This window comes from Gopherus flavomarginatus, chromosome 2 (genome assembly GCF_025201925.1).
Source record: "Gopherus flavomarginatus isolate rGopFla2 chromosome 2, rGopFla2.mat.asm, whole genome shotgun sequence".
Lineage (NCBI taxonomy): Eukaryota > Metazoa > Chordata > Testudines > Testudinidae > Gopherus > Gopherus flavomarginatus.
Genome location: NC_066618.1, coordinates 12,091,670 through 12,117,884, shown reverse-complemented (window position 1 = coordinate 12,117,884; position 26,215 = coordinate 12,091,670). Strand labels below are relative to the sequence as shown.

At 43.6% G+C, this 26,215-nt stretch overlaps 1 protein-coding gene and 1 long non-coding RNA gene across 3 annotated transcripts in view; one reads left to right on the top strand and one right to left on the bottom strand.

Annotated features, from left to right (window-relative positions):
* The window catches only part of LOC127045963 (uncharacterized), a 593,465-nt gene that overhangs the window by 146,125 nt on the left and 421,125 nt on the right, over positions 1–26,215 (top strand). The gene's annotated exons all lie outside the window — the stretch shown is intronic.
* CRHR2 (corticotropin releasing hormone receptor 2) overlaps positions 1–26,215 on the bottom strand; it is a 199,314-nt gene that overhangs the window by 7,916 nt on the left and 165,183 nt on the right. For both annotated transcript variants that reach the window (XM_050942736.1, XM_050942737.1), the window contains 2 exons: positions 23,388–23,523; positions 14,980–15,021 (listed from right to left, as the gene is read on the bottom strand). In XM_050942736.1, coding sequence (XP_050798693.1) covers positions 14,980–15,021; positions 23,388–23,523 — 178 coding nt within the window. The remainder of the gene's footprint in view (positions 1–14,979; positions 15,022–23,387; positions 23,524–26,215) is intronic.

Here is a 26,215-nt window from a genome sequence, read left to right as displayed (position 1 = left end):
TCCCGCAGTGTCTTCACTGCGGTAGGTCGATGGCTGATGCTCCCCCGTTGACTCTGCCTGTGCTTCTTGCTTCGGTGGAGTACCGGAGTCGACAGGAGAGCACTCGGTGGTTGATTTATCACGTCTTCATTAGATGCGATAAATCAACTCCTGCTGGATCAATCGCTCCAGAGGTAAGTATACACATGTCCTTAGTGTCTCTTTCATCTCTCCCGGCACCCAACTAGATTGACACTCCTTTATTTGCGTTGACTGCAGCTGCAGCAGTCTGGGTGTTAGGCGGGCTCTTTTTGCCAGTACACTGTCTGTCCGTTTAAGTCCCTCGCCACTGTAACTGAGGACCTACAGGAATTAGAAAAACAAGCAGGTCTTTGATTCTGGATTCTTGGTTTATGCTCAAAATATAAAGTTTGGCTTAAAACTCCCATTAAAATTATCATTGAAATAGTTCCCTGCAACATTACAATGTCAAACAATGCACCATCAGCAGTAAATGAAACTCTCTGTCAACTGACCAGTCAAGTTCAATTGTTCTAAACCGTGTAAAGGGCAAGTGGAGCAGACAGTAGGACCGGCCCAGTTCCACACATGGGGGCCAAAGATGCAGGAAGCCTACTCCAGGCACTGGCACCTCCTTTGGGCCATCATGCTCTGTCCACCCTAGTAAAGTTTGGAGCTACAGGGTCAAGGGCTGGGGTTCCACTTGTCACAACATCCCTGTCTAGGGGAGAGGCACGATCTAGGGTATGTCTACACTGTAAATGGAGGTGTGATTGCAGCACAGGTAGCTACACCTGCCTTAGACAAAAAGTACATTAATTAGGCAAACAAGGAAAAGTGCAATTAGATCTGAAACGTTCACTAGCTCTTGTCGATGAGCATACACTTCCGTGGCTTCCCTGGAATCAGTTGTCCTGGGAGCTCCCCAAGTCTTCTGTTCGGTAGTGCAGATCATTGCTGTTGTGATGAAAGACAATCTCATGTCATCAGAGCCAATGGGTGTGCCAAGCACACTGATTCAGGCTCAACAGCGGGATCAGTTAAGGACATTCATGTAGTAAAGATACATTGCTGCAAATAGTAGCAGTCTACTGCCCAAGGCAACAGCACACATGACAGGTCAGAGCTACGTGGACTGTGGCATCATCTCGATTTAAAGGTGCCCTTGATTAGATATTGCAATTGATTATTTAATCTTATGAAAAGCAGCTCACATGGCCATTTTTTCATGTCTGCAGACGGTGTGACCCAAGAATTTGATGTTGCATCATTCTTCCCTTTTTTTCTAATATTTTTTTCCAGTTCATCATATTACAATTCAATCATTTTTTCAGGAAACTAGCCTTTTGGCACCAATTTAGCAAATCCTGGTAATGAATGGATGCATGTTTGCCACTAATCAGACTGGACTGCTGGGGTTTATTTTCTAAGATAACTATAGCGATGTATTTCTATGCATGAAAATCTTCATGAAGACAGTGTGGGTTTTGCACAGTTTTAAGGACACTCAGCACACGGTGCAGACATCAGGACAAACCCAGCACCTCTCCACAGGAGCAGACAGTAGGACCGGCCCAGTTCCACACATGGGGGCCAAAGATGCAGGAAGCCTACTCCAGGCACTGGCACCTCCTTTGGGCCATCATGCTCTGTCCACCCTAGTACAGTTTGGAGCTACAGGGTCAAGGGCTGGGGTTCCACTAGTCACAACAACTCTGTCTAGGGGAGAGGCAGGATCTAGGGTATGTCTACATTGTAAATGGAGGTGTGATTGCAGCACAGGTAGCTACACCTGCCTTAGCTTTAATCTAGCTAGTGTGAGTAACAGTAGTAGGGACTATGTAGTGACACGGACCCTGAGTATGTATCTAGGGTCTGCAGCGGGCTTGTACTAGGACAGAAAAGATGGGGTGGTGTGGGCTCACTACTTCTCTTATCCACACAGGCTAGATTTAAAGTTGGCATGGGTGTTCTTAGTCACGCTGCAGTCATGCCTTCATTTGCAGGAGAGGTTACTGAGGCAGTGCTGCTACTCTAGGGCCTGAAAGGGAAGATTTTTGTCCCTTGCATGACCTTGCACTAAAGGGTAATCTCCAACAGTAGTGCCTGCATTCTCTTTGTAGGCCACCAGCCATCAGGCAGTGAAACCAGTACTAGATACACAATTAAACCTCCATCCACAGAGTCACATTCATTCAGCGGTTCTGAGGCACTCCTAATGCATGTCCCTCAGGTTCAGAATGAATATTGTGAAGACTGTTTTGATAGATGGCCAGGTGGATGACTAACCATTTAGATGGTGATTCATAGCTGGCTGCTATAATGAACAGGCTTCCAAGCTGATAAATTCACAATAGGCCACTTTTAGCTTAATAGTTTGTGTGAGACAGATAGTGCCTGGGCTAAAAGGGGAAGATGCTCTGAATCCAAAAATTGGACAAATTTATCCTTGCATTATACCTAACTCCCAGGCCAATGAGATTAGCCATTCCAATCCTCTCTGATTATCCTTCCTGGCTAACTCACCTGTCTATCTGTCTAATGATGTAATTTCTTAATCTGGTGATATCAATTTATTAAGTCATCTATTCTGTGGCACTCTATTGTACCATCACTACTTTATGGGGATGAAGTTGTTATTCTCCCGGGAAAGCTGGTAACACCCTTCCAAAGGGTTCCAGAATTTGAGGGATTGTGTTTCTCAATCCTTCAACGATTCCTCTGATGGCTTTCTGAGATATTATAAAACCCTGAAACACAAGCATACATGGACTGGCATCTGCAAGAGACAATATCCTTCCCCCTCACCATCTTAGCAGGTCCTCTTGTCTCCATCATACAACTGATGAGGAAGCAAGGTCAGAGACTAGTCCCACTGGTGGAAAACTCATTTGGAGTCTGATCAATAGTTGCCAGGAGAGATTTTCTCTTCTTGTGCTGTGGATGTGGGGGAGTCCAAGATATTATCTTCTCCTCTACCATCACATCCATGAGGTCTAGGTGAGTGGAACAGATTGTAGTGGACAGGCTGATACATTCAGAATGTGAAACAGGGCAGAGTTTCTCTCTCTTTTCTGATGTTTTCGACTTTCATTTGGGAGGAGACAGACTGTATTCGAGGTGGTCAGGCTGACACCATGTAGACAGCGTTGGAGAAGAAGAGGGCAAAAGCTCAATCTTCTTTTAGTAGAGTTTTATCTAGCCTCACTTAACAAGGCAGAAAATATTCTGGGAATTCAGCATCTAATTGCTTGTGAATGGACCCACATACCTCAAGGCTGAAAAAAGAACTCCATAAAGGCACTGGGGACAATGTTTTGAAAGTCAACAGAATTTAGGCTTGTAAGTCACTGACGTGCTTTTGACAGTTTTGTCCTGGGTTCTTTGAGGGTTTCCCATCAGGCTTCCTTTTGAAGAGGCAAGACACCAGCTGACTTTAACTAGCAGTACTTAGGCCTGATACAAGAAAGCACCGTTTAACTTTGGCAGTCTTGCCAAGTATCATTTCGGTTTCAGAACTCCCTTTTTTAGAGAAGATCATGGAGACAATAGTTATGAGGCTGTTCTGGTTGCATCTGGAGTCTATGAAGCTCCTGGATCCTTACTAGCTACATTTGAGACCAAGCTATGACTTGGAGAGGAGCATGACATTTTTGTCTGATGATCCATTTCTAGAAGATGGATGCCAGAAAAAGCACCCACACTGGTGTTATCAGATCTATCAGCAGCCCTTGAAACCACTTATTGGGAGTAGGTTAGCCCACTCACTTACAGTTCCTCATTGGAGAGGAGAGGGGTCCTCTGGCAGAGCCTAGAGGGGGGTATTGAGTATATTATTTTCTTCCCCATGGACTCTCAAATGTGGGATACAGCAGGATTCAATTTTGTCACCTCTCCCATTCAATGTGTAAGCAAGGCCTCCAGGAGATTATGAACATCTGTCAGGGACAGTCTTGATAATCGGTAGTTCTGCCTCAGTGCAGCAGACTGGACTAGATGACCTATTGAAGTCCCTTAAGATCCTACATTTCAGTATGTCACCTGCCCCAGGTGCAATGCCTTCCCTTTCTATCTATCCAGCCAAGCCGTCATACTACTCTTCTCACCATGGTATATGGGATACCTTTTCTAGTGTGGTTTATTGTCTCAAGGCCTAACCGAATCCTTGGGTACCTGGGTATGACATATAGAAACCAGCATCCTTTTCCCTTTGCAGGTAGCCAGGAAATCGACTATCTCTTGCAGCCCTCTGTGCACAGGGCCCATTGGTGCACCGTGGCGGTACCTGTGCCATGTGACTGCACCCAGCCAGTGTTCCCTGTAGCGTTCTCTGTCTGTGGAGCCCATGGGTACAGCGTGATGGCGGCCTGCAGGCAGCATGGCGGCACTTGCACAGCGTGGCCTGTAGGGGTGGGCAGGAAGCCTAGGGTGGATTGAAAAGCTGCTTCTCAGTGCACACTCTTCTGTTCCAGGGCATCAGCGGATCCCAGCTCTGGGACACAGTGTTTGCCAGCCAAGCCTTCCTGGAGGTAATGTTTCCCATCGTGCCAGCCTGCTGGGCTGCCCCCTAAGGGATGTGGGTCTCAGATAGGCACCATCCTGCACTTTCCTCAGTGCCATGGCTCTTGGGAGCCTGGCTCCTACAGTGTCTGCTCAACAGCAACGCTAGAGAGAGGCTTCTGCAGCCTCAGGTGTCAAGACCAGACAGAACTGTGACAATCATCTGGTCTGACCCCCTGCATAGCATAGGCCAGAGAAAGTCACCCGGAGCCCCCTGCGCTGAGCCACTAACTGGTGGTGCAGCCCGAGCACAGCTTTTTGAGAGAGACCTGCAGGCTTGCGATTCCAAAGCACCTCGAAAGCATGCTAAGGGCTAGTCCAAAGCCAGGATCGGTAAGCTCACAGGGGGCAACAAGCATGTGGACAAGGGGGATCCAGTGGATAGAGTCTACTTAAATTTTCAGAAAGCCTTCGACAAGGTCCCTCACCAGAGGCTCTTAAGCAAAGTAAGCTGTCACCAGCTCGTCTTACGCTGCATCCACCTGAGGATGCTTATTTCAGCAGTGTAATATAGTTCTTCTCTCTCCTTCATTGGCCAGCATTCCAACCCATACATCATGGCTGGCCGATTACAATCTTATACACTTTTCTGTTTAGTTCACTTGGCTTATTCTTATCGCAGAGAATTCCTATCAACCCATACCATTTGCACCAAGAGCGCCCCATGCAGCTCTTAACATCTGCATTTATATTCCCATCATGACTCAATGCTGAACCGAGGTATTGAAACTGTTGCAGAGTTTAATGCTCCATTTCTTGAGGTCTTCCTTTCTGGAAGTTATGTTTTAGTCAAACACCACTTATTGCACTCAACACTGGGGTAACTGGGTGAAATTCTACGGTTTGTGTTACACAGGGGGTCAGACTAGCTAATCTAATGGTTCTGTCTGATTTTAAAATCTATGACTCTATATATACATATGTATACACACACACTCAATAAGTATATAATATAGTGGAAGCATGCACCTGACAGTATTCAGTTTTGCTATACATTAAAACCAAAATACATAGGTATATAGAAGTCAAACACATCCCTGGGAAGTACAAGATGACCAGAGCTCCATCAATTAAAAAAATCTGAAAGAATAAAGCTCTTTTAATTAAAATATACTCCAATCTACCCTGTAGATGTGTTGCATGGATAAGTAGTTCTCTCCAGAACAACCTCCTGCCAATTCGCCTACACATGCGGGCAGTGATGCTTTAATTAAACAAACGTTACATAAAATTAAATGTGCTGTTGTAACCTGTCAGTCAGTTTAGAAGAGTCTTCCTGGAACATCTTGATCCATATTGTGATTGACAAATATAAAAGTTTGCAATCAAGGTTTATTGTTGCTAATTGGTTTGTAACATAAGTGCAGGCATCTGTGTATGCTGTGTCATTTTTCATAAACTCATAGCTTCTCAGAGAATGCATCCAATCTGCCTATCAGATTAAAAAAAAAAATTTAAACGCACAGGGCAGAATCCAATTCACAGATAAGCAAGTACTGTTTGCATCAAAGTCTACAGGTAGAATTCAGCTCCAGGCACCACTTAACGTTCCCCAAGAGTGCTGTTTTCAGGATGTAAGTGGTATTTAGGCCTTGTGCCAGGGGCGAATTTGCACCTACACATTTGAGAGCAGACTGCTAATGGAGGTTTGAAATAGCAGGCCTGAAATCCCACAACCCAACAACCCAACAACAAATGGGTTGTTTTAGGGGCGCCGTCCCTGTGCCACCTGATTTCTGTCAGGTTTGAAATATCACAGGGTCATCTCCTCTCATGCTCTTTCCATCCCAGGGGAGGCCAGGATATGCACAAAGCCACACAACTGCGTGTGAAAAACACATTACCCACATGCTTATGAACCACAACCTAACTTTGGATTCAGCTGGCCTAGTATTTTGGGCAAAGGTTTGGGTCAGGGCTTGTTTTGTTTGAAGCGCTTTAGCCATCCCTAGTGTCGATGCATAGACATTTAACAGTCCAATGGATCCGCAATCTGTGTCAAGGCCGTGGCAAAATGAAGTTCTCGTCTTACAAACTGTAACCGGGGGAGAAAGGAAGGAGAGCGGCCCAGCGGGTGAGACGTGGCAGAGTGAGCACCTGAAGAGACGAAGGGTCAGTTCCCAGGGCTATCATAGATTCTGAGCTGATTTTCAGTAGCACTCACACTGCCTGAGTCCTGGCTACCAGTCCAGCAGGCTCTGTATTTTAATTTAATTTTAAATGAAGCTTCTTAAACATCTTAAAAACCTTATTTACTTTACATACAACAATAATTTAGTTATATATTATAGACTTATGGAAAAAGACCTTCTAAAAATGTTAAAATGTAAGACTGGCATGCGAAACCTTCAGAGTGAATAAATGAAGACTCGGCACACCCCTTCTGAAAGGTTGCCGACCCCTGCTCTATACATTGAGGGCTGGAGCTCTTCCCTGTCCGCTGGGGCCTTGTGAGGATAAGCACATTAAAGATTGCGAGATGCTTGGGTACTACAGTAAAGAGGCCCAGACAAATAGATAAGATAATTAGCTGGAACCATATTTGGCCCATTTCTTGCCCTCAGATACATAGGGCCAGATCCTTATTAATGCAGCTTATGCTAATTTACACCAGCGGGGAGATCTGACCCAAGGACTCAATTCTCACTTCAGTCAAGGAAACGACACCTGCCATAACTGGCCCTACGGTTGTAGGTGCAGTGGTAGTTCTGTGCTTTGGGCACCGTCCCACTCTAAAACGTGAGGAAACGGAGGAGTGAAAAGAGATTTCCTTCATCTAATGCCAGGCACTATTGACAGATAGTAATTCAATAGCTTAGCGCTTCCATATGAAGGATCAATATACACTCCTGCCTACCCTAAGTACTGACAAATCATGAGTCAACTTACCCCCTCCACAAACCATGAATTTTTTGAAAAATAATAAAGTTGGGTTTCTTTTTATAGGTCGTCTGCTCTCTGAGCTGCTAGGCTACACTTTATCACATTTTCAAGTTTTTCTCCACAACCACAACGGCTAGAAACTTTTTTTTAAAAAAAGAAAGCGGTGATTCTTTTGTATTCCCATGCCTCCAGTAGCTGGGGCTTTAAGAAAAGCACCAAATAGTGCATGAATTAGCAACACAACATATGAAGCAGCTGCCGTAGTGCCCTAGCTGGTATAGTGAAGATTCCTCTATGGAGCACTACAGCAGCAGTATGATGGTGGCAGAAGATGACTTGAAAGGGACCAGGGAAAAAGTTATCTTCCTAGTGACATGGGTTAGCTGCTGACCCTGACTCCCAAAACATTAGCAGAGGGGGCCAAAAGAGTGCTGCAAACGGGTGGGGGAGGATGGAAAGGGGAAGCAATAGCTGTGTGTCAAGCTCCCCCCTCTCGTACCCCTTCTGTGCAAACATCTGGGGAAGGGGTGGCCAATCTGAGCCTGAGAAGGAGCAGGAGTTTACCAATGTACATTGCCAAAGAGCCACAGTAATACGGCAGCAGCCCCCCCTTCAGTTCCCTTCCCCCACTCCTAGCACCTCCCACCCACCGGCAGCCCCGCCCATCAACACCTGCTCCTCCTCCCCATATCTCCCAATCAGCTGTTTTGTGGCATGCAGGAGGCTCTGGGTGTGGGGACAGAGGAGGAGCGAGGGCACGGCAGGCTCAGGGGAGGGGGCGAGAAGGGGTGGAGTGGGGGTAGGGCCTGTGGCAGAGCCAGAAGGTGAGCAGTGAGCATTCCCCAGCACATTGGAAAGTTGGCGCCTGTAGCTCCAGCCCCGGAGTTGGTGCCTATGCGAGGAGCCGCACATTAACTTCTGAAGAGCTGCATGCGGATCCGGAGCCACAGGGTGGCCACTCCTGATCTGGCGGGTGTGGCACGTCAGAAGGAGGGTGGAGTTAGGGAGCTGTCTCAAGAAGGAAGTGGTAATAAAGACAGGTCCTATTTGTGATGCTCTAAGTTACTGCCCAGGAGACACTAAACTCTAAGACGTAAGGACATAGTTGCTTAATCCAACTGTTACTACAAGATTTTAGGCTAGAAATGATTTCCTGCCACTTGCCTTCACTCTTCTAACTTACAGTAGAACTTGCTTAGGGGGCTAGAGTACGTGATTTATGAGGAGAGGCTGAGGGAACTGGGATTGCTTAGTCTGCAGAAGAGAAGAATTAGGAGCGATTTGATAGCTGCTTTCAACTACACCTCTACCCTGATATAATGCAACCCAATTTAACACGAATTCAGATATAACGCGGTAGAGTAGCACTCGGGGGGTGAGGGGGCGGGGCTGTGCGCTCTGGCGGATCAGAGTAAGTTCGATATAACACGGTTTCACCTATAAAGCGGTAAGATTTTTTGCTCCCAAGGACAGCTTTATATCGGGGTAGAGGTGTACCTGAGAGAGGGTTCCAAAGAGGATGGATCTCGACTATTCTCAGTGGTACCTGATGACAGAACAAGAAGTAATGGTCTCAAGTTGCAGTGGTTGGATATTAGGAAAAACTATTTCACTAGGAGGGTGGTGAAGCACTGGAACAGGTTAGCTAGGGAGGTGGTGGAATCTCTTTCCTTAGAGGTTTTTAAGTTCAGGCTTGCAAAGCCCTGGCTGGGATGATTTAGTCGGGGATTGGTCCTGCTTTGAGCAAGGGGTTGGACTAGATGACCTCCTGAGGTCCCTTCCAGCCCTGATAGTCTATGATTCTATGAACTTGCTTTTCTTAAGAAGCTTCTGGATTCTGGCTGTTATTTGGGCAACCCTGGCAGGCCCTCCTTGGAGGCAAGGGAAATTCACTTCTGGCCTCTGATCAAAGGCAGAAGGGAGACTCAAGGTACTGGATCACTCAGTCCCAGAGAGCTCCTAGGAGGCAACCTGTAATGAGCAAGGTGCACAAGAAAACCTCACGGCCTCAAGAAGTGGCCATACGGATCACGAAAAGCTGCACTGTACCTGAGTCCATTTTATTTTCCATTAGGATTTATGGTTGGTCCACTTGTTATTCTGATAGTTTGTGGTAGAGTAGTGCCAGAGTGTTAGGTGCTGTACAAACACAGAGTAAGAGACAGTCCCTACCCCAAAAGGCTGATGGTTTAAACAGACAAGGCAGACAGAGGGAGAGAGAAAGGATGTATCCATTTTTAGTATCCATAGTTCCCCAACATTACGCCTTTCACGTTTAACATCGATTAATATAGCAAAATGAACAGAAGGCTGAATTGAAATGTCATTTTAACTGGCTTTTTAAAACTACATTTGAACAAAGAATGAGTTTGGAGAGAAGAGATGAGCAAAAATAAGCATCACTTAAACTTCCTTTTCTAGCAAACCTTTGCTAAACTGTGCCCAGGATTATCCAGGCAGAAGATTGCCACAACGCACAGAAAGGCTCAGCTTTGAGAAATATAGACCCCAATCCAGCTTGGATGACACTAGTGTAAATCTGCAGTAATTTTACTACAGTCAACAGCGTTACTCCAGCTTGACTCTGGACTAACAAAGGCAGAACTTGTCCCCAGATGAATAAGGCACGCAAAGATGCGCCCTTCTTTGAAAGCAGTGAGACCATCCTCCAAACAGGCACAAAAGGACCCTCATTTTAAAGTCTTTCTCAGAATAATCCCAAACAGTCTCTGAGTTTGGAAATGTTGCAGCTGATGTTTGAAAGGATGGAGTGGAGAGACCGCATTCCCCGGGCCTTTTCTCTATGATCTTTCCAGGGGTGTCTGGGGAATGAAGAAACAGCTAGAAGAGCTGTGAAAATTACCAGGAAAGCCTACATGAAGGAGAGAGATGGATAACACAAGTAATTGCATAAAGTACTACTGGTGAGGAAGGAGCATCTATCTGCAGGCACTCTGGAGAGTACTACAGGACCAAAGCAATAACCAGTACTTGTAAAGCAGACAGGATTGAGGAGTGATTAAACTTGGGATGAAATGATTTCAGGTGAAGAGTCTAAGAGACCAACAGACACCACCATAACCACTTCAGCATCCAGCTTTGTATTCAAACACGTAACACATCTAGCCTGATAAATCCCCTTTCAGCTGGCAAGTTTCACAGATGACAGATTGTTACCAAGTCAGGGACTTCAATCATTTTATCCCCAGTCCATATTGCTTGAGAATTGCTACAGACAGTCAGTAGTACATCAGTACCCTGTGGGGACAGAGGAACAGATCGGAACATGGATTTGCAACAGCTTTAAAGCAATAATTTGTACATACTCCTGTCGTTGCTAAAAGTGGGCTTGGCGATCTAAGGGATGATTGTTTGTTGGATACAATAAGGCTCCCAATACCATAGTGTCTGGGCAAGAATGGGCACACACAACTTTTTGAGCTGTGGTACTGTAAGTCCTATCGGTCACAGAAAGCAACGTAGCAATCCAGCAGGGCACAAACTGACATTTAAAAAGGCATAGGGCTTGTCCGTATGGAGAAATGGACTGCATCAGCTATTCTGGAATAACTTTTGGCAGGGACACATGATTCTGGAAAAAAAAGTTGATTTTATTTCAGAAAAATTGCTGCGCTTTGTATATGTATTAATTTTATTCTGGAATTAAATGACTTTTATTCCAAAAGAGAATGTCCACATAGGAAGCTATTCCAGAATAGTTGATTCCACAGTAGTTTTCCTGGTCAGTTCCCCCATATAAACAAGCTTACATATAGCAATTGAGAATGAGGTTCTAAAACAGAGGTCACTGAAAAGAGAGGTGGGTGCAGCAACATCACAAGATTAATGAAGGAGGTAATTAATATCAATCAAATGAGCAACCAGTGAGGGCATGTTTTTGGTCTCAGTAAACTGGTGTAGCTCCGCTAGTTTGAATGGAGTTCCTTTGATCTACACTGGGGTAAATATGACACACTAAATATGTGGATGATGTCAGAAGAATGCAAACCATATTTCTCTATTTCCATTCTTATGCCATTATTTCTGTTCACGTGCACTGAGAAATATTACGTTTCTACAGTAGACACGTGAATAATGTTGATATCAAGGTGTGGCCAATACAATGTAGCAGTATGTGATATTACTTTCTGTCACGGTTTAGACATGGAAGGGGTTAATCATAAGCATGTAATACACAGCCAAAAAAAAATGCATCACAGAGAGTATAGTCTAACGTGAAAAATTAGCATACGTTTGAAAAGTGGACTATCTTTTGGCAATGATTAGGCCAACCTGCTAAGGCACTGAGATTCAAATTGTTCCAACTGCGCTGCGTCTTTTGAAAGCCTAAACCTATCAAACAGCTTTACCAATAATTTTTTTCTAGATCTGGATTTAAATAATGGACAATAAAAATTCAGAAAGCAGGTATAATAGCTATCTTTGAAAAGAAGCATTCTTAAGAAGATTTCAAAGAACTGAAACACGCATTATGCAGTCAAGGTGGCAAGACGGATGCATGTTAAATTTCAAACACGACTGGAAAGAAATCTATTGGACTGGATCATGGAACAATATATTACGTGTCCGGTTTTACATTATATAGTCTTCCATCCTTTCCCCTCCCTCATTCTCTTATCTATACTTACAATATATAGGGCTAAATTATGCTCTCAGATGTATACGAAAGGTTTCCCTTGATCTCAAATCAACGAGAGCCTTACTTATATCCCAGGGCACAATTCTATTCATAGCAGGAGATGCTGTGGGGTGTTATACAATTCTTACTGCTGCTACAGAATGAATGTAGTATCCATAAGTGTCAACAAGCACCTAAGATGCTAGTGCTTGAGTATCCTAATAAAGGAGTGTGGTTTCCCAAAAGATGGGAAGATTACAGGGATGACTACCACAGTGAAGTCTCCTCAGGTTAGGATTTGCCTGCCCTATATTAAAACAGATACAGTATGAGCTTAACTGGCTCATAGCGGACATCAGCAGGTCAATTTTGCCCAGTTTCAGAGTCACCAGAGCTCCACTCTGTCACATATTCTATGAGAAACAAGCTCACTTGTGATTCTTTTCATGAGCACAAATTATTTCAGGGAGCAACTGGAATAAACAATGTGCAAACAGGTGCTTTTGGCTTCCTTGTTAACAGTGGAGTTCTTTGCCTAGCTTGTGATTGTACATATTCCCCAGATAACTTTGAGACGTGAACGTAAAACTGCATTTCTAGTACCAATCACCACATCTTTGGGCTCGTCTGAAAATTAACCCCCGCCCCAACCTAAAATAAAGCTGAACCAATGGCTCAGAGCAGCCCATTTGGGTAAGGAAAGGTGATTATCTACAAGAGGAGGTAAAAAAGGAAGAAATAAAAGGATCAAGGATGAGCTGACTTGCACAGAATGAAGTGATTTAATAGAATGGAAGAGAATCAGCACTCATAGGTGGATTGAAAGTGCAGGGCATCAAAGTGTGATCACACAGTGGGTCCTTTCAGCAACAAATGGATTACACTCTGCCGCACATTGAATGGCATTTTTTTCCCATCTGTGACATTCTATTAATAGATCAAGAGGAATTCAATTCAAGTTAATAGAAGCCTGAACTATTTTTCATTTTATTGGGTAATGCCAAGCACAAATGAATGGAGAATGCTTGCACAAAGCGGAATAAGGGCTGTGAGAAGATCTGATGGATGTCATGCCTGCCAGTGATAGGAAAGCATCTCACACACTCGCTTGACAACTCAGGCCCTCCCACAGCCTAGGTAGCATGGCACAGCTGACAAGCTAGCTTTCTGATAAGCCTCTCTCTTCACAAAGAGGCACTGCTGCATCCCTACTGCAAAATGCTGCAACTGATGCGGCATGCCCTAGTACGTCCATGCAACGGAATCCCAAAGAGACTCTTGAGCACTAGTTGCAAATATGAATATGTCTTGTAATTCTTGTTTGTATCTAGGTTGGCTATGCTGCTTGGAACCTTCCGTTTCAAATGAAAAGTTTGCATTTGTCATATAACAACACCTTGCCTTTATGTAGCACATTTCATTATTAGATCTCAAAGCACTTTACAGTGTGGAAGTCAGTATCATTATCTAACCTGGTCTATGTTACATCTCATAAGGAGACAGCTAGGAAGCCCACTGGGGATTAGGCAGTCAAAAACAAGGCACACACAGGAGTCATAAAAAGACACAGAAACTCAGATAGGGACCCTAGTACTGATGAGCCATAGTTGGGAAAAACACAGATCTGGAAAGCACATCTGAACTGGCAATACACAGCTTTCAAGACATACAGAGAAGTATATGGTAGCTCTTCTGGGGCCGGGTCATCCTTGGTGTAAGCCCACTGAAATGAATGGAGTTACAGGAGGAGTGAATTTGGCTCAGGTTCTGGAAAAAGATCTTGGAACCCTGCTATAGAGAAGATGCATCTTTGACCACGCAATATTGCTCCCACCGCTAGAAAACTGAAATATCCCCAGAATAATCTGCTAAAACAAATCACAGCAAGGACTGCCCACCTGCTCCTGGTCCAGTCCATAGCGTAGAAAGCTACTGGGATATGCATGGCAATAGTAACATAGTGCACCAGTCAGTGGGAGTCTGGGGTGTTTAACGAAATCAGTGGGCCAGATTCCATGTTCATTACTGCAGTGATCAGAACAGGCCACTGTGGCCCCCTGGAGAATTTGCTCTGTGCAGTAGCAGCATAAAGTTGTCATACATGATCCAACAGTGATAGAAGAATATACTTTTACGCACAATGCCTAATTAATCTGTGGAACTCATTGCCTCAAGATGTCACTGAGGCCAAAAACTTAGCTGTATTCAATAAAGGATTACACATTAATATGAATAGTGAGATCCTCCACCATTAGAGTAAGCAGGATAAGAAAAAAATGGAGAAACCCTCATACTTCAGGGCCTAAGTCAGCCAATAACTCATAGGAGTTAGTAAGAAACTTCCTGTATGGGCAGCTTATTCCACAATTGTTCATTATGGGTTGCCCCCTTGCTCCCCATGCTGCTCCCCTCCCTCATCTTCCGCTGAAGCATCTGGTATGGACCACTCAGAGACAGAATACTGGATAAAAAAGGCCACTAGACCAGTTCAGTTGGGCAATTCCTATGTGAAATGTGCTGTCATGTACTGTGGATTCTTAACCAATGCGTGGCACAAAAGACATTGAATCACAGTTAAATAAACAAACAACCGACCAAGCTCAGAAGTCATGCAATGAATTAAACGCAATGAATTATTCAAGTGAAGAATAAAACTCAGCATCTATAGGTACGTCAGCATTGCATTAAGGTGTCAACCTCTGTGTGATAAAGGCATTGTAAGCAAAGGGCAAACATGTAGCGGGTTGTAAAGTTCAGAAGCACATCAATGGAGATGTCTTCAAGAGTACCAAAGGTGATCTGCAGTGCAAATGCATTTCATTTCCCTAACGTCAGACACTCAAGCCGCTTACACTTTATGATAATTAATTGCACTAACAGCGTAGGATGCTACTTACCTCGCCATTCAAGAAGCAGTAAAATACTGACACAAAGAAACCCTGGGAAAAAAACAAAGGAACCATTATTAGATCATTATTTGAATAAAGCTTGGTGAAACATGTAGCAAAGTGGGTTTAGATGTGTTTTCGAGTTGTACTGCCGCAATGTCTGACAGAAACTTACCACCCATCTCTGTTTTCTGTTACTGTTCTTAGAGGAAGATGGCTGCAGTTCATTAGACTTCCTTGGGGTCTGCTTCTGCAGCCACAGTCACGTCGAAGAGCACTTACCAGAGTGGCCCCATTGCTACTCAGTAGAGTATGGGGCCCAGAGAGTTAATGACGTAGGGCTGGAGCCTGCCACCCTCAGGGTATGTCTCTACTGCAACTAAAGATGTGATTCTAGCATGGACAGGTACATCGGTGTAAACTAGCAACTTGAGTATATACCCAGTGTCACAAGTGGGCTTTTACTGGGGCAGCTGGCTTGCATGGCAGCCCACGGCACCATGTTTTCACTATTATTATAGTCTGTGCTAGCTAGATTAAAGCTAGCACGGGTATGCCCACCTGCACTGCAATCACACCTTCATTTGCTATGTAGACTGTGAAAGTAGAATGAATTATATTGTGAAAATAGAAAGGATTAAAGAAATGCTGTCTGTACCTTTAAGAAAAACTGTTGGAATGCTGCAATCCAGGTGTCAGGAATACAGACATTCACATAGAACAATTGCACCATTTAAGGGCAATTGGTGAAGTATTAGCCTCAGATCCATAAAGAGTTAGTAAGGAAGTAGGATATGCATGCTGTGCCCCAGGTGAATTTTACAGTTTTGCTTTCTTTGTTCCTTTGTCTGATTCCCGCTCTTTTATCTGTATAAATAAGACTGTTTTGGCCTTGCATGGCCGCTCACATATTCTGAATGTTATTGGCAGAGCGCTGTGCTAATAAAACAGAGTGGTCTGACAAATTGTGAGTCCTGATTCTAACTTTGACAATTTGGAGGTTCCACCGAGATGGCAACCGTCTTCACTGGGGCTGTGTGATTCCTAACTGTTTTTGTGGGATAACCGTGGCAGCCGGCACCTGGGCATTTGGCCCAAGCGGTCCCCCACTAGAGCAGAAAGGCTTACAGCCACAGTGAGGTCTACGCCATCGAACCTGTTGGTTCCCACTCTGTTCTGGTAGGGATCCTGGGATCTGACATCAGGAATCTGGTCAGGTAATTATTTCTGTGTTTTGTCCGGACTGAGGACTGTCCTGTCTCTGTGTCTATCTGTCCTCTTGTGGAGTGTTTGAGTCTGGGTGCCATCTCTGTCTGGGGATCGGCTGACCAAGGGGTTCCTGTCCCCGCGGTCTGAGTGAGTGGAATCTGCACAATTGCAGCCGCACCGCACTTTGGGTAAAACCCCTGGTGTGAAAGCAAGGGCAATTGAGGCAGTAGCCTGTGGGCTCCTTTTGTGTGTTGCACTGGGCATCGCTCTGACGAACCCGAATTTCCTTCTTGTGTGATTGGTGTGTGAAGTCCTCCTGTATTGATAAACAGACGTCTAAGTCGGGACAGTTCCCTAAATGAACGCCGGCTCATTTTATGTATTTAGGATGGGTCCAGACTCCTGTAAAAAGGGTCCAGACTCCTGTAAATTTCTGGGAAAATGGTCTAGGCTAACTCAGGGGGATCCCAAAACTCAGTGGCCACTGTTAAAATCTTGGAACAAAGACTGAGTGGACGTCTTAAAGGACAAACTCGGCCAACCTAAAACTAAATTTGCTAAAGGAGAGGTTAATTGTTTCATGCAGTGGTGGCAAGAGGCAAATCATAGGTGGACAAAATCAAAACTGGCCTCTCTCAATTATTCAAATAATAAGTTAAAAGCTTTATTAAAAGCCTCCTCTCCCACCACTAGACCAAGCGCTCCCCTTTACCCCGTTCTCCAAACCCCGGATCGATCCAAACCCCTTCATACTCCCATCTTATTGTAAAAAGGACAAAAAGTCCCTTGTTCTGTTCCCCTTTGTTGTCTGCCTCAGAAACTGATTCTTTATAGTGTCCCACTACCAATTCAGCAAGGCTGGGGGCAGGGGGGGGGAGCTCCTCAACTAGCCCCCACCCTTCCTGGTCCCTTTCCTTAAACATTTCTTTCAAAATTGTGAAATGACCACAATATCATTCACAAACGGTTCCTTGAAAAAAAAGCAGGATCGGGCCCAGACAAGCAGGCAAGCAACAGAAAAGAAACAGGTTGAAAGCCCTAAGGGAATAGTGTCAGGAGTAAAAAAAAAGTAGTAAGTGCAGGCATGAACCCCTGGAACAATACTTAAAATGGTGAACTCTGAGGTAATAAAGGTGTCATTTTGGGACATAAACAAGTGATTTAAGGAAAGAGAGTAAAAGTTAACTCTATAGAGGCTGGAGAGAAATAAGCAGTTAAATTTTGTGGAAAATGTTAAAAAGGACCATGTTAAAGAGAGAGAATTCTTGGTTTCTTTGCAGCCATTCTGAAGGGAAAATGGGCCCTTTTCCAGAAGAGTGCCTGTAAATAATCCATATATATACACAGCTATGCAAAAACAAAGCAGTGTAAAGGAATGTTAAGGAAAAGAAAATGTATGTATCTATTGGTCTGTGAAAATATGTAAAGTTCTAAGAATCTAAACCAGCATATATGGTTTGTAAAACTACTGTTTTGTAGGTATAAGATAAATTGATTTTGTTTTTGTTTTTAATGCCACTAAAAATTCATTTGACTCTTTGATTCAAAGTTGCAAAACTGACAGACCTTTTTGCAAGACACAGGTAATTAGTGTTGTTTGGCTTTGGGATTTAGCATTTAACCCTTAAGGGGTAACTTGATTCTTTACAAAAAATAAAATGTTTTTAAATAAAGACCAAGTCATGGCTGCAATAGGGCAGTCAGAATCAGGAGAATAGGTAGAGATTCTGGAGTCTTTTTGTTTGTTTGGTTTGTTTTTTTTGTAACAATAGCAGATAAGAGCTGTAATGACAGAATAAGAAGTTAACAGTGACCCTCTGAAGCAACAGCAGAGGTGAGGTGCACAAAACAAAAAGAAGCAATGTTAAAAACACTGAGCCTTAAAATGACTATGTGTAATCAGACTGTCACTTTAATAAAAGTACATGAAAACTCTGTAAAAACAAAACAAAGTTATACCTTATGTAAAAATTAATATGGCTAATGTTTTTGAAAAGTTATAGTATAGAAAGAATGTGCATTTTCCGTAGGACATGTGCAGCGTATATTGTAGAAAGGGATGTAAAAAAAAAAATGCAAATGAAACATGCTGCTGAATTAAAATCCTATTAGGGCTCCAAAAAGAGCCGCAATAGGCTGTGTTTTCTTTTTCAGATCCCTGTGTGTTAAAACAGAGTCTCTGAGCTCTGCTGATGGCTTTGAATCCAAAAGCCTAGCCTGTGTTGATGCAAATTACCTAACTGATAAACAAAGGTGAGAACTACCAGCACAAAAGAAGCTGCAAATAAAGAACATACCTGGTCAGCACACAAACTGCCTACATAAAAGGCATGATATAACAAGATACCTTTTATAAATTTGATGCTAATGTTACTGTTAATATTAAACATTAAAATAACTTTAATGTTAGTAAGTACCCCTGTAACAACTTGTAGTGTGTATGATTTTTGAAAAAATCCTTTAAAGTAATATGGTACTGATGCTTCCCAGCTATTACCTCTAAATAAACTTAAAGCTTAACACAGCAGGCAAAAGATTACAAACTTGGTCTGCTATATAAGAGGCAAAACTTGAGGTACACCACCTCATGAATTTAATAACTAAACAGTGGAATAATTTTTGCATAACCCTTAAAAAGTAGAAGCCATTAAAACCTGGCCTGCCTATAGAACAAAAAACCACAAGAAAATAAGGGGGTAATTCCTCTGTTTTGCCTGCAGTCAGGAAGGGTATTTGTAAAAGAATGGAATCTTTAAGCAATAATCAATGCCACCCCAAAAAGGGGTAGAAAAATGTTCTTTTTGTCTTTCAGATAATCCAAAGTACTGTATAATGGACTATGTGTATGTGTTAATTCTTGGGGAAAAGTGTTTAAAAAGTGTTAGCAACTTACCAGAAGACAAATGTAAATGTAATGTAAGTACTGTGTTTACCAATAATCACATTTACTATTTGCCACAACAACAACAACACCAAAAGAGTCTCAGCTTACTGTAAGCACTGATTTAGTTGAGTTCTCTATCAATCTTGGCATTGAATGGCAAACAGTTACCAATCATCTGTTAAAAGGTAAAAAGGTAACATGGTTCCTAAAAAAAAAAAAAAAAAACAAACAAAAATGTGGAAAACTGAACTGTTCATATTATACACGCAAATGGGGACATGTTAAAAATTGCCACTGCATAAAAGCATAACAGCTTACCATTGGTATAACATTTTCTGGATGGTCTCCCACAACTACTGGCATACTAATATTACTACCCTAATTGTTTTTGGTTTTACATTGTATGTGTTTAATTGAAATGTTTAAAATGTGCTGGTGGATAAAACAAATGTATGTAAAGCTAAAGCCACAGGCCCAAATCACCTCCCAGTATTTTCTATTACGTGGACTAAATAAGAAGTGACACTGGCGATTAATAATCTTAGTGTCAAAAGGGGGATATGTAGGAGCAGGATTTTATAATATCCCATAAGAATTAAAGTATAATTTGATTTCATCCTGCTAGTCACTATTTTTAAATAGCAGAAAGAAATGACCCCCTGGGACTATAGGATTCTGTTTTCCCATATGCATTACAAATTGGGCCCTCTCTAACTCTTTGTTTTAAGATTTAGGTAGTAAGAGACAGGATTCTCTATTGTGTCTGTGTTAAGTAAATTAGAGAAACATTGAAGGCCTGGGTCTCAATGTAAATTGTCTTAGTTATCAATTGTAAAACTTAGCAAGGTTTAATTTGCAATGCTTTTTTTGTTCTATATAAAATACTACTGTTTGTATTCTCAAATCTATTTGTGTGAATGAGGAATGTATGCATCAGGAAAAGATAAGGTGTGAAGGCCATTGTTACAGCCAGAGTCAAGGGACGGCTGTTAAACTGTCTGGCATCTCAGAGTGGATACATGCTTCGCAGTGTAAGAATGCACCACCCCCAGTGAACCAACCACCACCTCAGGACCACGCAGAGTCAATTTTTTTGACTCCAGAAGAAGACGTAGAGGAACAGCCTGCAATACCTTACAATCTACGCTCTCGTAAGGGTTGCCAGAAGCAGATGACTACATAAAGCAAGGCCCAAGAAGAAGCAGTAGTGAGCCAAGCGCCTGCTGCCTGGTGGACATAAAACTGTGAGTGCAGTTCCCTCAGTTGAGGTTGTCAGAACCAGAAGGGCCTTGCCTCCAACATGCAGCTCTGGTAGCGCCTGTTCCTCGGCTGCTGGTATCTTAAGGTCTGGGGTGCACACAATGACAATTCTTTTATCCAACAGCAAGTGTGGATAGCTCAGATCCTTATTATTTCTAAATGCTGGGTCTGCAGCCACATCCCAGCCCACTCTCAAACTGGTGTTCCTGTCCTGGCTATCCCACTCAATTCCCCAGACCTCACTGGAGGACCTTGTCTGTTTAACACAATATGGAACAGTAATGACACCTGGGAAGAGGCTATTGGCAGTTCCTTTACCCCACTTGGGGGAGCAATACACCAGGCAAAAAGGCTCCTAAGTAGTTAAATAATGGCAAATAAAACCAGAGAAAGTTTAAGAGCCCTGGCCAAGGAAACAGAGGCGATCGGACAGGTGGCTCTCCAGAACCGTCAGGCATTGGACATAGTGCTCACGGCCAAAGGAGGGACCTGTGCTCTCACTGGAAAACAATGTTGTATGTTTATACAATACCAATAAGGTAATAGATCGCTACAGCCACTTAGAACAAATCGCATATCTTCCTCATGAAGAGCTGAGTTCTTTATGGAAGTGGCTAAGTAACCTGTTCAATTTCTCTGGCATAGGAAACTGGTTGTTTCAGGGAGCCCTAACTATCCTGTTTGAAATCTTAGTGATTTTTGTATGCTTTCAGTTAATCTGTTGTATCCAGAATTGTGTCACCCAGATGGCTGCCCCAAAACAGAGTGCTAATATGATGATTTTGAATATCACTGATGAACAAAAAGATAAGGAACGGTTAATTTGTGGAACCCAGTAATTGTTGGTCATGGCGTGTGCTTGACCAAAAGGAGGGATTGTGAAAGTAGAATGAATTATATTGTGAAAATAGAAAGGATTAAAGAAATGCTGTCTGTACCTTTAAGAAAAACTGTTGGAATGCTGCAATCCAGGTGTCAGGAATACAGACATTCACATAGAACAATTGCACCATTTAAGGGCAATTGGTGAAGTATTAGCCTCAGATCCATAAAGAGTTAGTAAGGAAGTAGGATATGCATGCTGTGCCCCAGGTGAATTTTACAGTTTTGCTTTCTTTGTTCCTTTGTCTGATTCCCGCTCTTTTATCTGTATAAATAAGACTGTTTTGGCCTTGCATGGCCGCTCACATATTCTGAATGTTATTGGCAGAGCGCTGTGCTAATAAAACAGAGTGGTCTGACAAATTGTGAGTCCTGATTCTAACTTTGACAAGACATACCTACGGTTGTGTTCAGTGGTGCTTTCCTCTGCCACTGCTGTTGGTGGGATTATGCTGGGAATGATGTACTACTCCATTAAGTCAGGGTGGTAAAATATTACCCTTAATAAATAAGAATGCATTAAAGATAGCTGATCTAGCTACACAGGTTGAATTCCTTGCCCAGCTGAAGTCAATGGCAAAGCTTCCATTGACTTCAATGGGCCCAGGATTTCACCCATAGTTATGTAACCATTGACGTTACAAATGGAAAACGCCTATTGGATGACCCGCAATCGCAGCATGAAGTCCCCTGATGCAGGACACAGCAAATAATATACATTTTCTAAAGGAGTATTTTAAATCCCGTTTACTGTCTCAGCTACTATTGTTGTTATTTCTTGGAACCGCACTAGCACCTAGGAGCTTCAGTCATGGACCAGGACCCCACCACATGGGCTTTGTACAAACACAGAACAGAGGTTGGTTACAGTCCCAATGAGCTGATGATGGTTGCTCTTTCTACGAGAGCATCATGTTACTAAGAGTCCCATTCTGATCAAAAAGGGAATGCGATATCCAAGTGATTATAGGACAATGGCCTACTCCTGCTGAAACCGTTGACTTCAGTGTGTATGGAATCAGATCCTTGCTCTAAAAAGTGATAGAGAGAAATATACTGTCTAGTGCAATGACTGAGTTTTACTTTCAGCAATGGGGTGTACTACCTCGCATCATAACACAGATCTACTTCCCAGCTGCTCTCTCTTTCAGATACCACTCTGCAGTGTTATCGTCATAAACCGACCATTTCTTCTGCGGGCAGCGAGCATGACCAGGTAAAATATGCAATTTACTTTACACAATGAAAAATGTAGTGAGTCTTATTGCTTAGGAACAAAATCCCTCCTTTAATGGTTTAAAAGGGGCTGTTTTTCTTCTTTGCTTTTGTGCTTCTGTTACTGGAGTGACACTTTGGGCTTCAAATACAAATATAAAATCGGCATCTATAGCCGAAAGCTTTAAGAACCCACAGTCATAGACCCTGCCTTTCTGCAGTAGCTCCCAGTTATCGGCACTGGTGTTCTTGGCTGTATCTCTACTTTCGGGACTGATCTCATGGAAATCAGTTGCAATACTGAAGTTAGGCCCCTACTCAGGAAGATTAATACAGCTGCAGTGAAGTGCTTAAAATGAGGCATGTGCAGAAGTGCCTTCCTGAATCGAGGGTTCAATGATGAGTCTGTGTGCTGGACCTGGAGCGCTGTTACTACTTCTGCTCATTGCCCATTCAAACCTGATCCTGTTCCCATCACAGTTATGGCAAAACTCCCACTGACTTCGGTGAAAGGAAAACACAGTCTTCAGGGGTGCATGCTCCAATCAGCCACAAAGTTTGGGATGGACCAAGTTCCAGGGCAGATTAGAGCATGCGCCATTGCACGAGAAGTCGGGCAGGACTCTGGTTGGTACAACCAAGCTCTTGATCAAGTGAACTCATGCTTACTTAACAGGGGGTCTCTGCCACATGCGACATACCCGATACAACCATATGTCATTAAAACAAACAAGCATTAAAAGAAAATGACTAATTATATGTATTGCAATGGCACCCAGTAGCCCCAGGCACTTTACAAAGACAAAAGCAAAAGACAGCTGCGGCACCAATGAGGTTACATGCTAAGTCAATCTGTTTCAAGAGTTATTTCTACTGAGCGGTTCTCATTGCCCCAAGCTTCACAGCCAAGAGCATTTGGGATCCCTTGAGCAGTGCCCAATACTTGTGATTAAGCGTTCTCTCCTACCTGAAAAGATTGCAAGAAGGAATTGAAGTAGATGAAGACTATCTGGGAAATGTCGTCTTCGCCGGGGTTGACAAAGAAAAGCATGTAGGTAATACCCAGAAGAGGCAGAAGGACTAACGTAGCCTTTACGGCCTTCCTGCAGGGTGCAAGCAGAGAGGAAAAGTCATTAGGAGAGGAAAACTAGGCTGAGTGATGCCACCCTCAGAGAACCACTCACCCATAGGGAATTACAGTGAAGAACTGGATAGAGGAGGCCTGAGACCAGCATAGACCAGGCATGACTCCACAGTGCTTCCTGGAGTCACACTGATGTGAGATCAGTATCATCTTACTATCTTTTCCCAATAGACACTCCTCCCCCTCCTAGAAGTTATTCCCATCTTCTCCAACCCTCACCATGAAGTCCCTCCCTGAATCATTAGCACTCCCTTAACATCCCAGATTCCCCGCTCCAAGCCAGTTCCCCCCTGCCTCTACTCTGTCACCAGGCCACCTCCATGTTTTTCCTCCTCATCAGTTCTCTCCAATTCCCGCCTTAGACATGCACACTAGGCTGTACTCCTGTCTGGTTTCCCACCAGGGAGAGCAATGGTGAAGATTGATGAGGCATTTGGGCAGCTGGGAAGTGGTTTGTTTTTGGCTTCTCTCCACACCTGCTCTTCCTAGTGGTGATGGGAAACCCACATAGATATTGGTGCTTCTACTTACCTTCTCAGCGCTGTGAAATGAATTGAAAGGTACGACAGAGAAGTACATGCTATTCTACAGTATGTTTCATGCTTACTACTACATTTACTAGACAGGTGTTCCGAGTTCAATGGGGTTCAACACTGCTAGCGATTAAAGATGGGCCTAGATTGACATCTGAATTGAAACTATTTTGAAGTTTAGAGGAGTTGCTGGGAGGAGTGGTTTGGATCCAGTCCCATATTTTGAGCGACATGTATTTTTAGGAGAAATTCCTAAACAGAGTCTAAGAACAGACTGGAATATACCACTGTGATATTCAAGGAAGCTGGCAATAAGCTGTGAAATGATTTGTGGTGGTGAGATTTTGTGACATGATCAAATTACAGTCAGTCTAGTCCAGCAACTTTGCACTGTGATTAGCGTGTCATTTCCAGTCTGCTAGTTAATTAGGCAACACGAAATTACTGATTTATAATTATAATATTAAGGGAGATTACAGAGCGTAAATTTAACAGCCAGATTGGATTTGCATGGCTGATAGGGATTTTGAAAACAATATGCAACTAGTGTCTTTCCCTATCAGCTGTATTTAAACAACTGAGTTCAGGTCTATACTGGGGGGAGGAGGGAATCGATCTAAGTTATGCAACTTCAGCTACGTGAAAAACCATAGCTGAAGTTGACGTACTTAGATCTACTTACCGTGGTGTCTTCACTGCGGTAAATCTATGGCTGAAGCTCTCCCATCGACTCTGCCTGTACCTCTCACCCTGGTGGAGTACCGGAGTCGACAGGAGAGCGCTCAGCGGTCGATTTATCGGATCTAGACTAGATGCGATAAATTGACCCCCGCTGGATCGATAGCTGACCGTTGATCCAGTGGGTAACATAGACAAGCCCTGGTGACTTGTGCTGGCTATGCACACTCTTACACAGCTCCTGTCGGCATGGTATGTGAGCACCTCACAGTCATTAATGTATTTATCCTTAGGGCACCCCTAAGGGGTAGGAAGCTGGTATTATCCCCTCTAACAGCAGGGAGACCGAGGCATGGAGAGATTAAGTGACTTGCCCACTTGCCCAGCACAACCAGGAAGCCCCAGTTGAGTGCCTAATCACAAGACCATTTCCCCTCTCACCTCCTCTATGCCAGCGAGGAATTTGGCCCCCATCTCCCTAAAATTCCTGAAATAAGGATTAAAATCATCCTTCTACTCATTGATTTCAGGAACATTTGGGCTAAACTGGGGAAAGCTAGATAACAGTGGGTTGAAAATATGGGTTAACATCTAATCTTGCCCTGGGATTCCAATTGATATGGACAGATGATGGATTATTGTCTGCCAGGAGACAGGTAAAATCCTTCTATTTGCTGTTGTGAGTCAAACTAGCACTTAACCAGCATGGCATTCCTATGTGTCGTGAAGGTCCTCATAAATGAACTGGAGATAAACAGAAGGCAAAAGGATAATAATGTAAGAGGAGGACAGGCAGATGGCATTGCTCCGTCACCTCAAGGAAATGCTTGTCATTACGCACAAGAAAAAAGAATGAGAAGAAAATAAAGAATAACCCATGGCCATTTCTCAGTGAAAAGGAAGGGAAATAGAAATCCTTGCATGTAACAGGGTGCTGAGCCCCTACTCTGATCTAGCACGCAAGAAGTTAACTGTCTATCCCAATTACTGGCAGTGCAGGGTGAGCAGAGGGCAGGGGGAATGGGAAAGAACAACTGCCACTGCACCAGGTTCTGAAATACCATGTGGCTTCTCTGTCTGCTGCTGCTGCTGTTAACCGATGTGACTCAGACTCCTGGCCACAAACCCTTGGGAGAGGCGCTCTGGGAAAGGCTTTTGATCATGCTGGCCATCCCTGCCAGCTAACACTGCATTCTGAACCCAGCGCAGCTCTGCAGTGACACGCGGGCCAGCTGGAAACATTCATTACCTCCATTGCGTTCTCTCTCTAGACACTCTCTGACCCACTTTCTCAGTCGCACTAGCTAAAAGCCTGAGCACAGTGAACACCCTGAGATTCTTTTCGGGTCTAGTGAGTGATTTCCTTCCAGTACAGGCAGCTCGCATGCCCATCCAGTATCCTCCCGCTGGCACCTTCTGCTCCTACCTGTTTGTTGTATC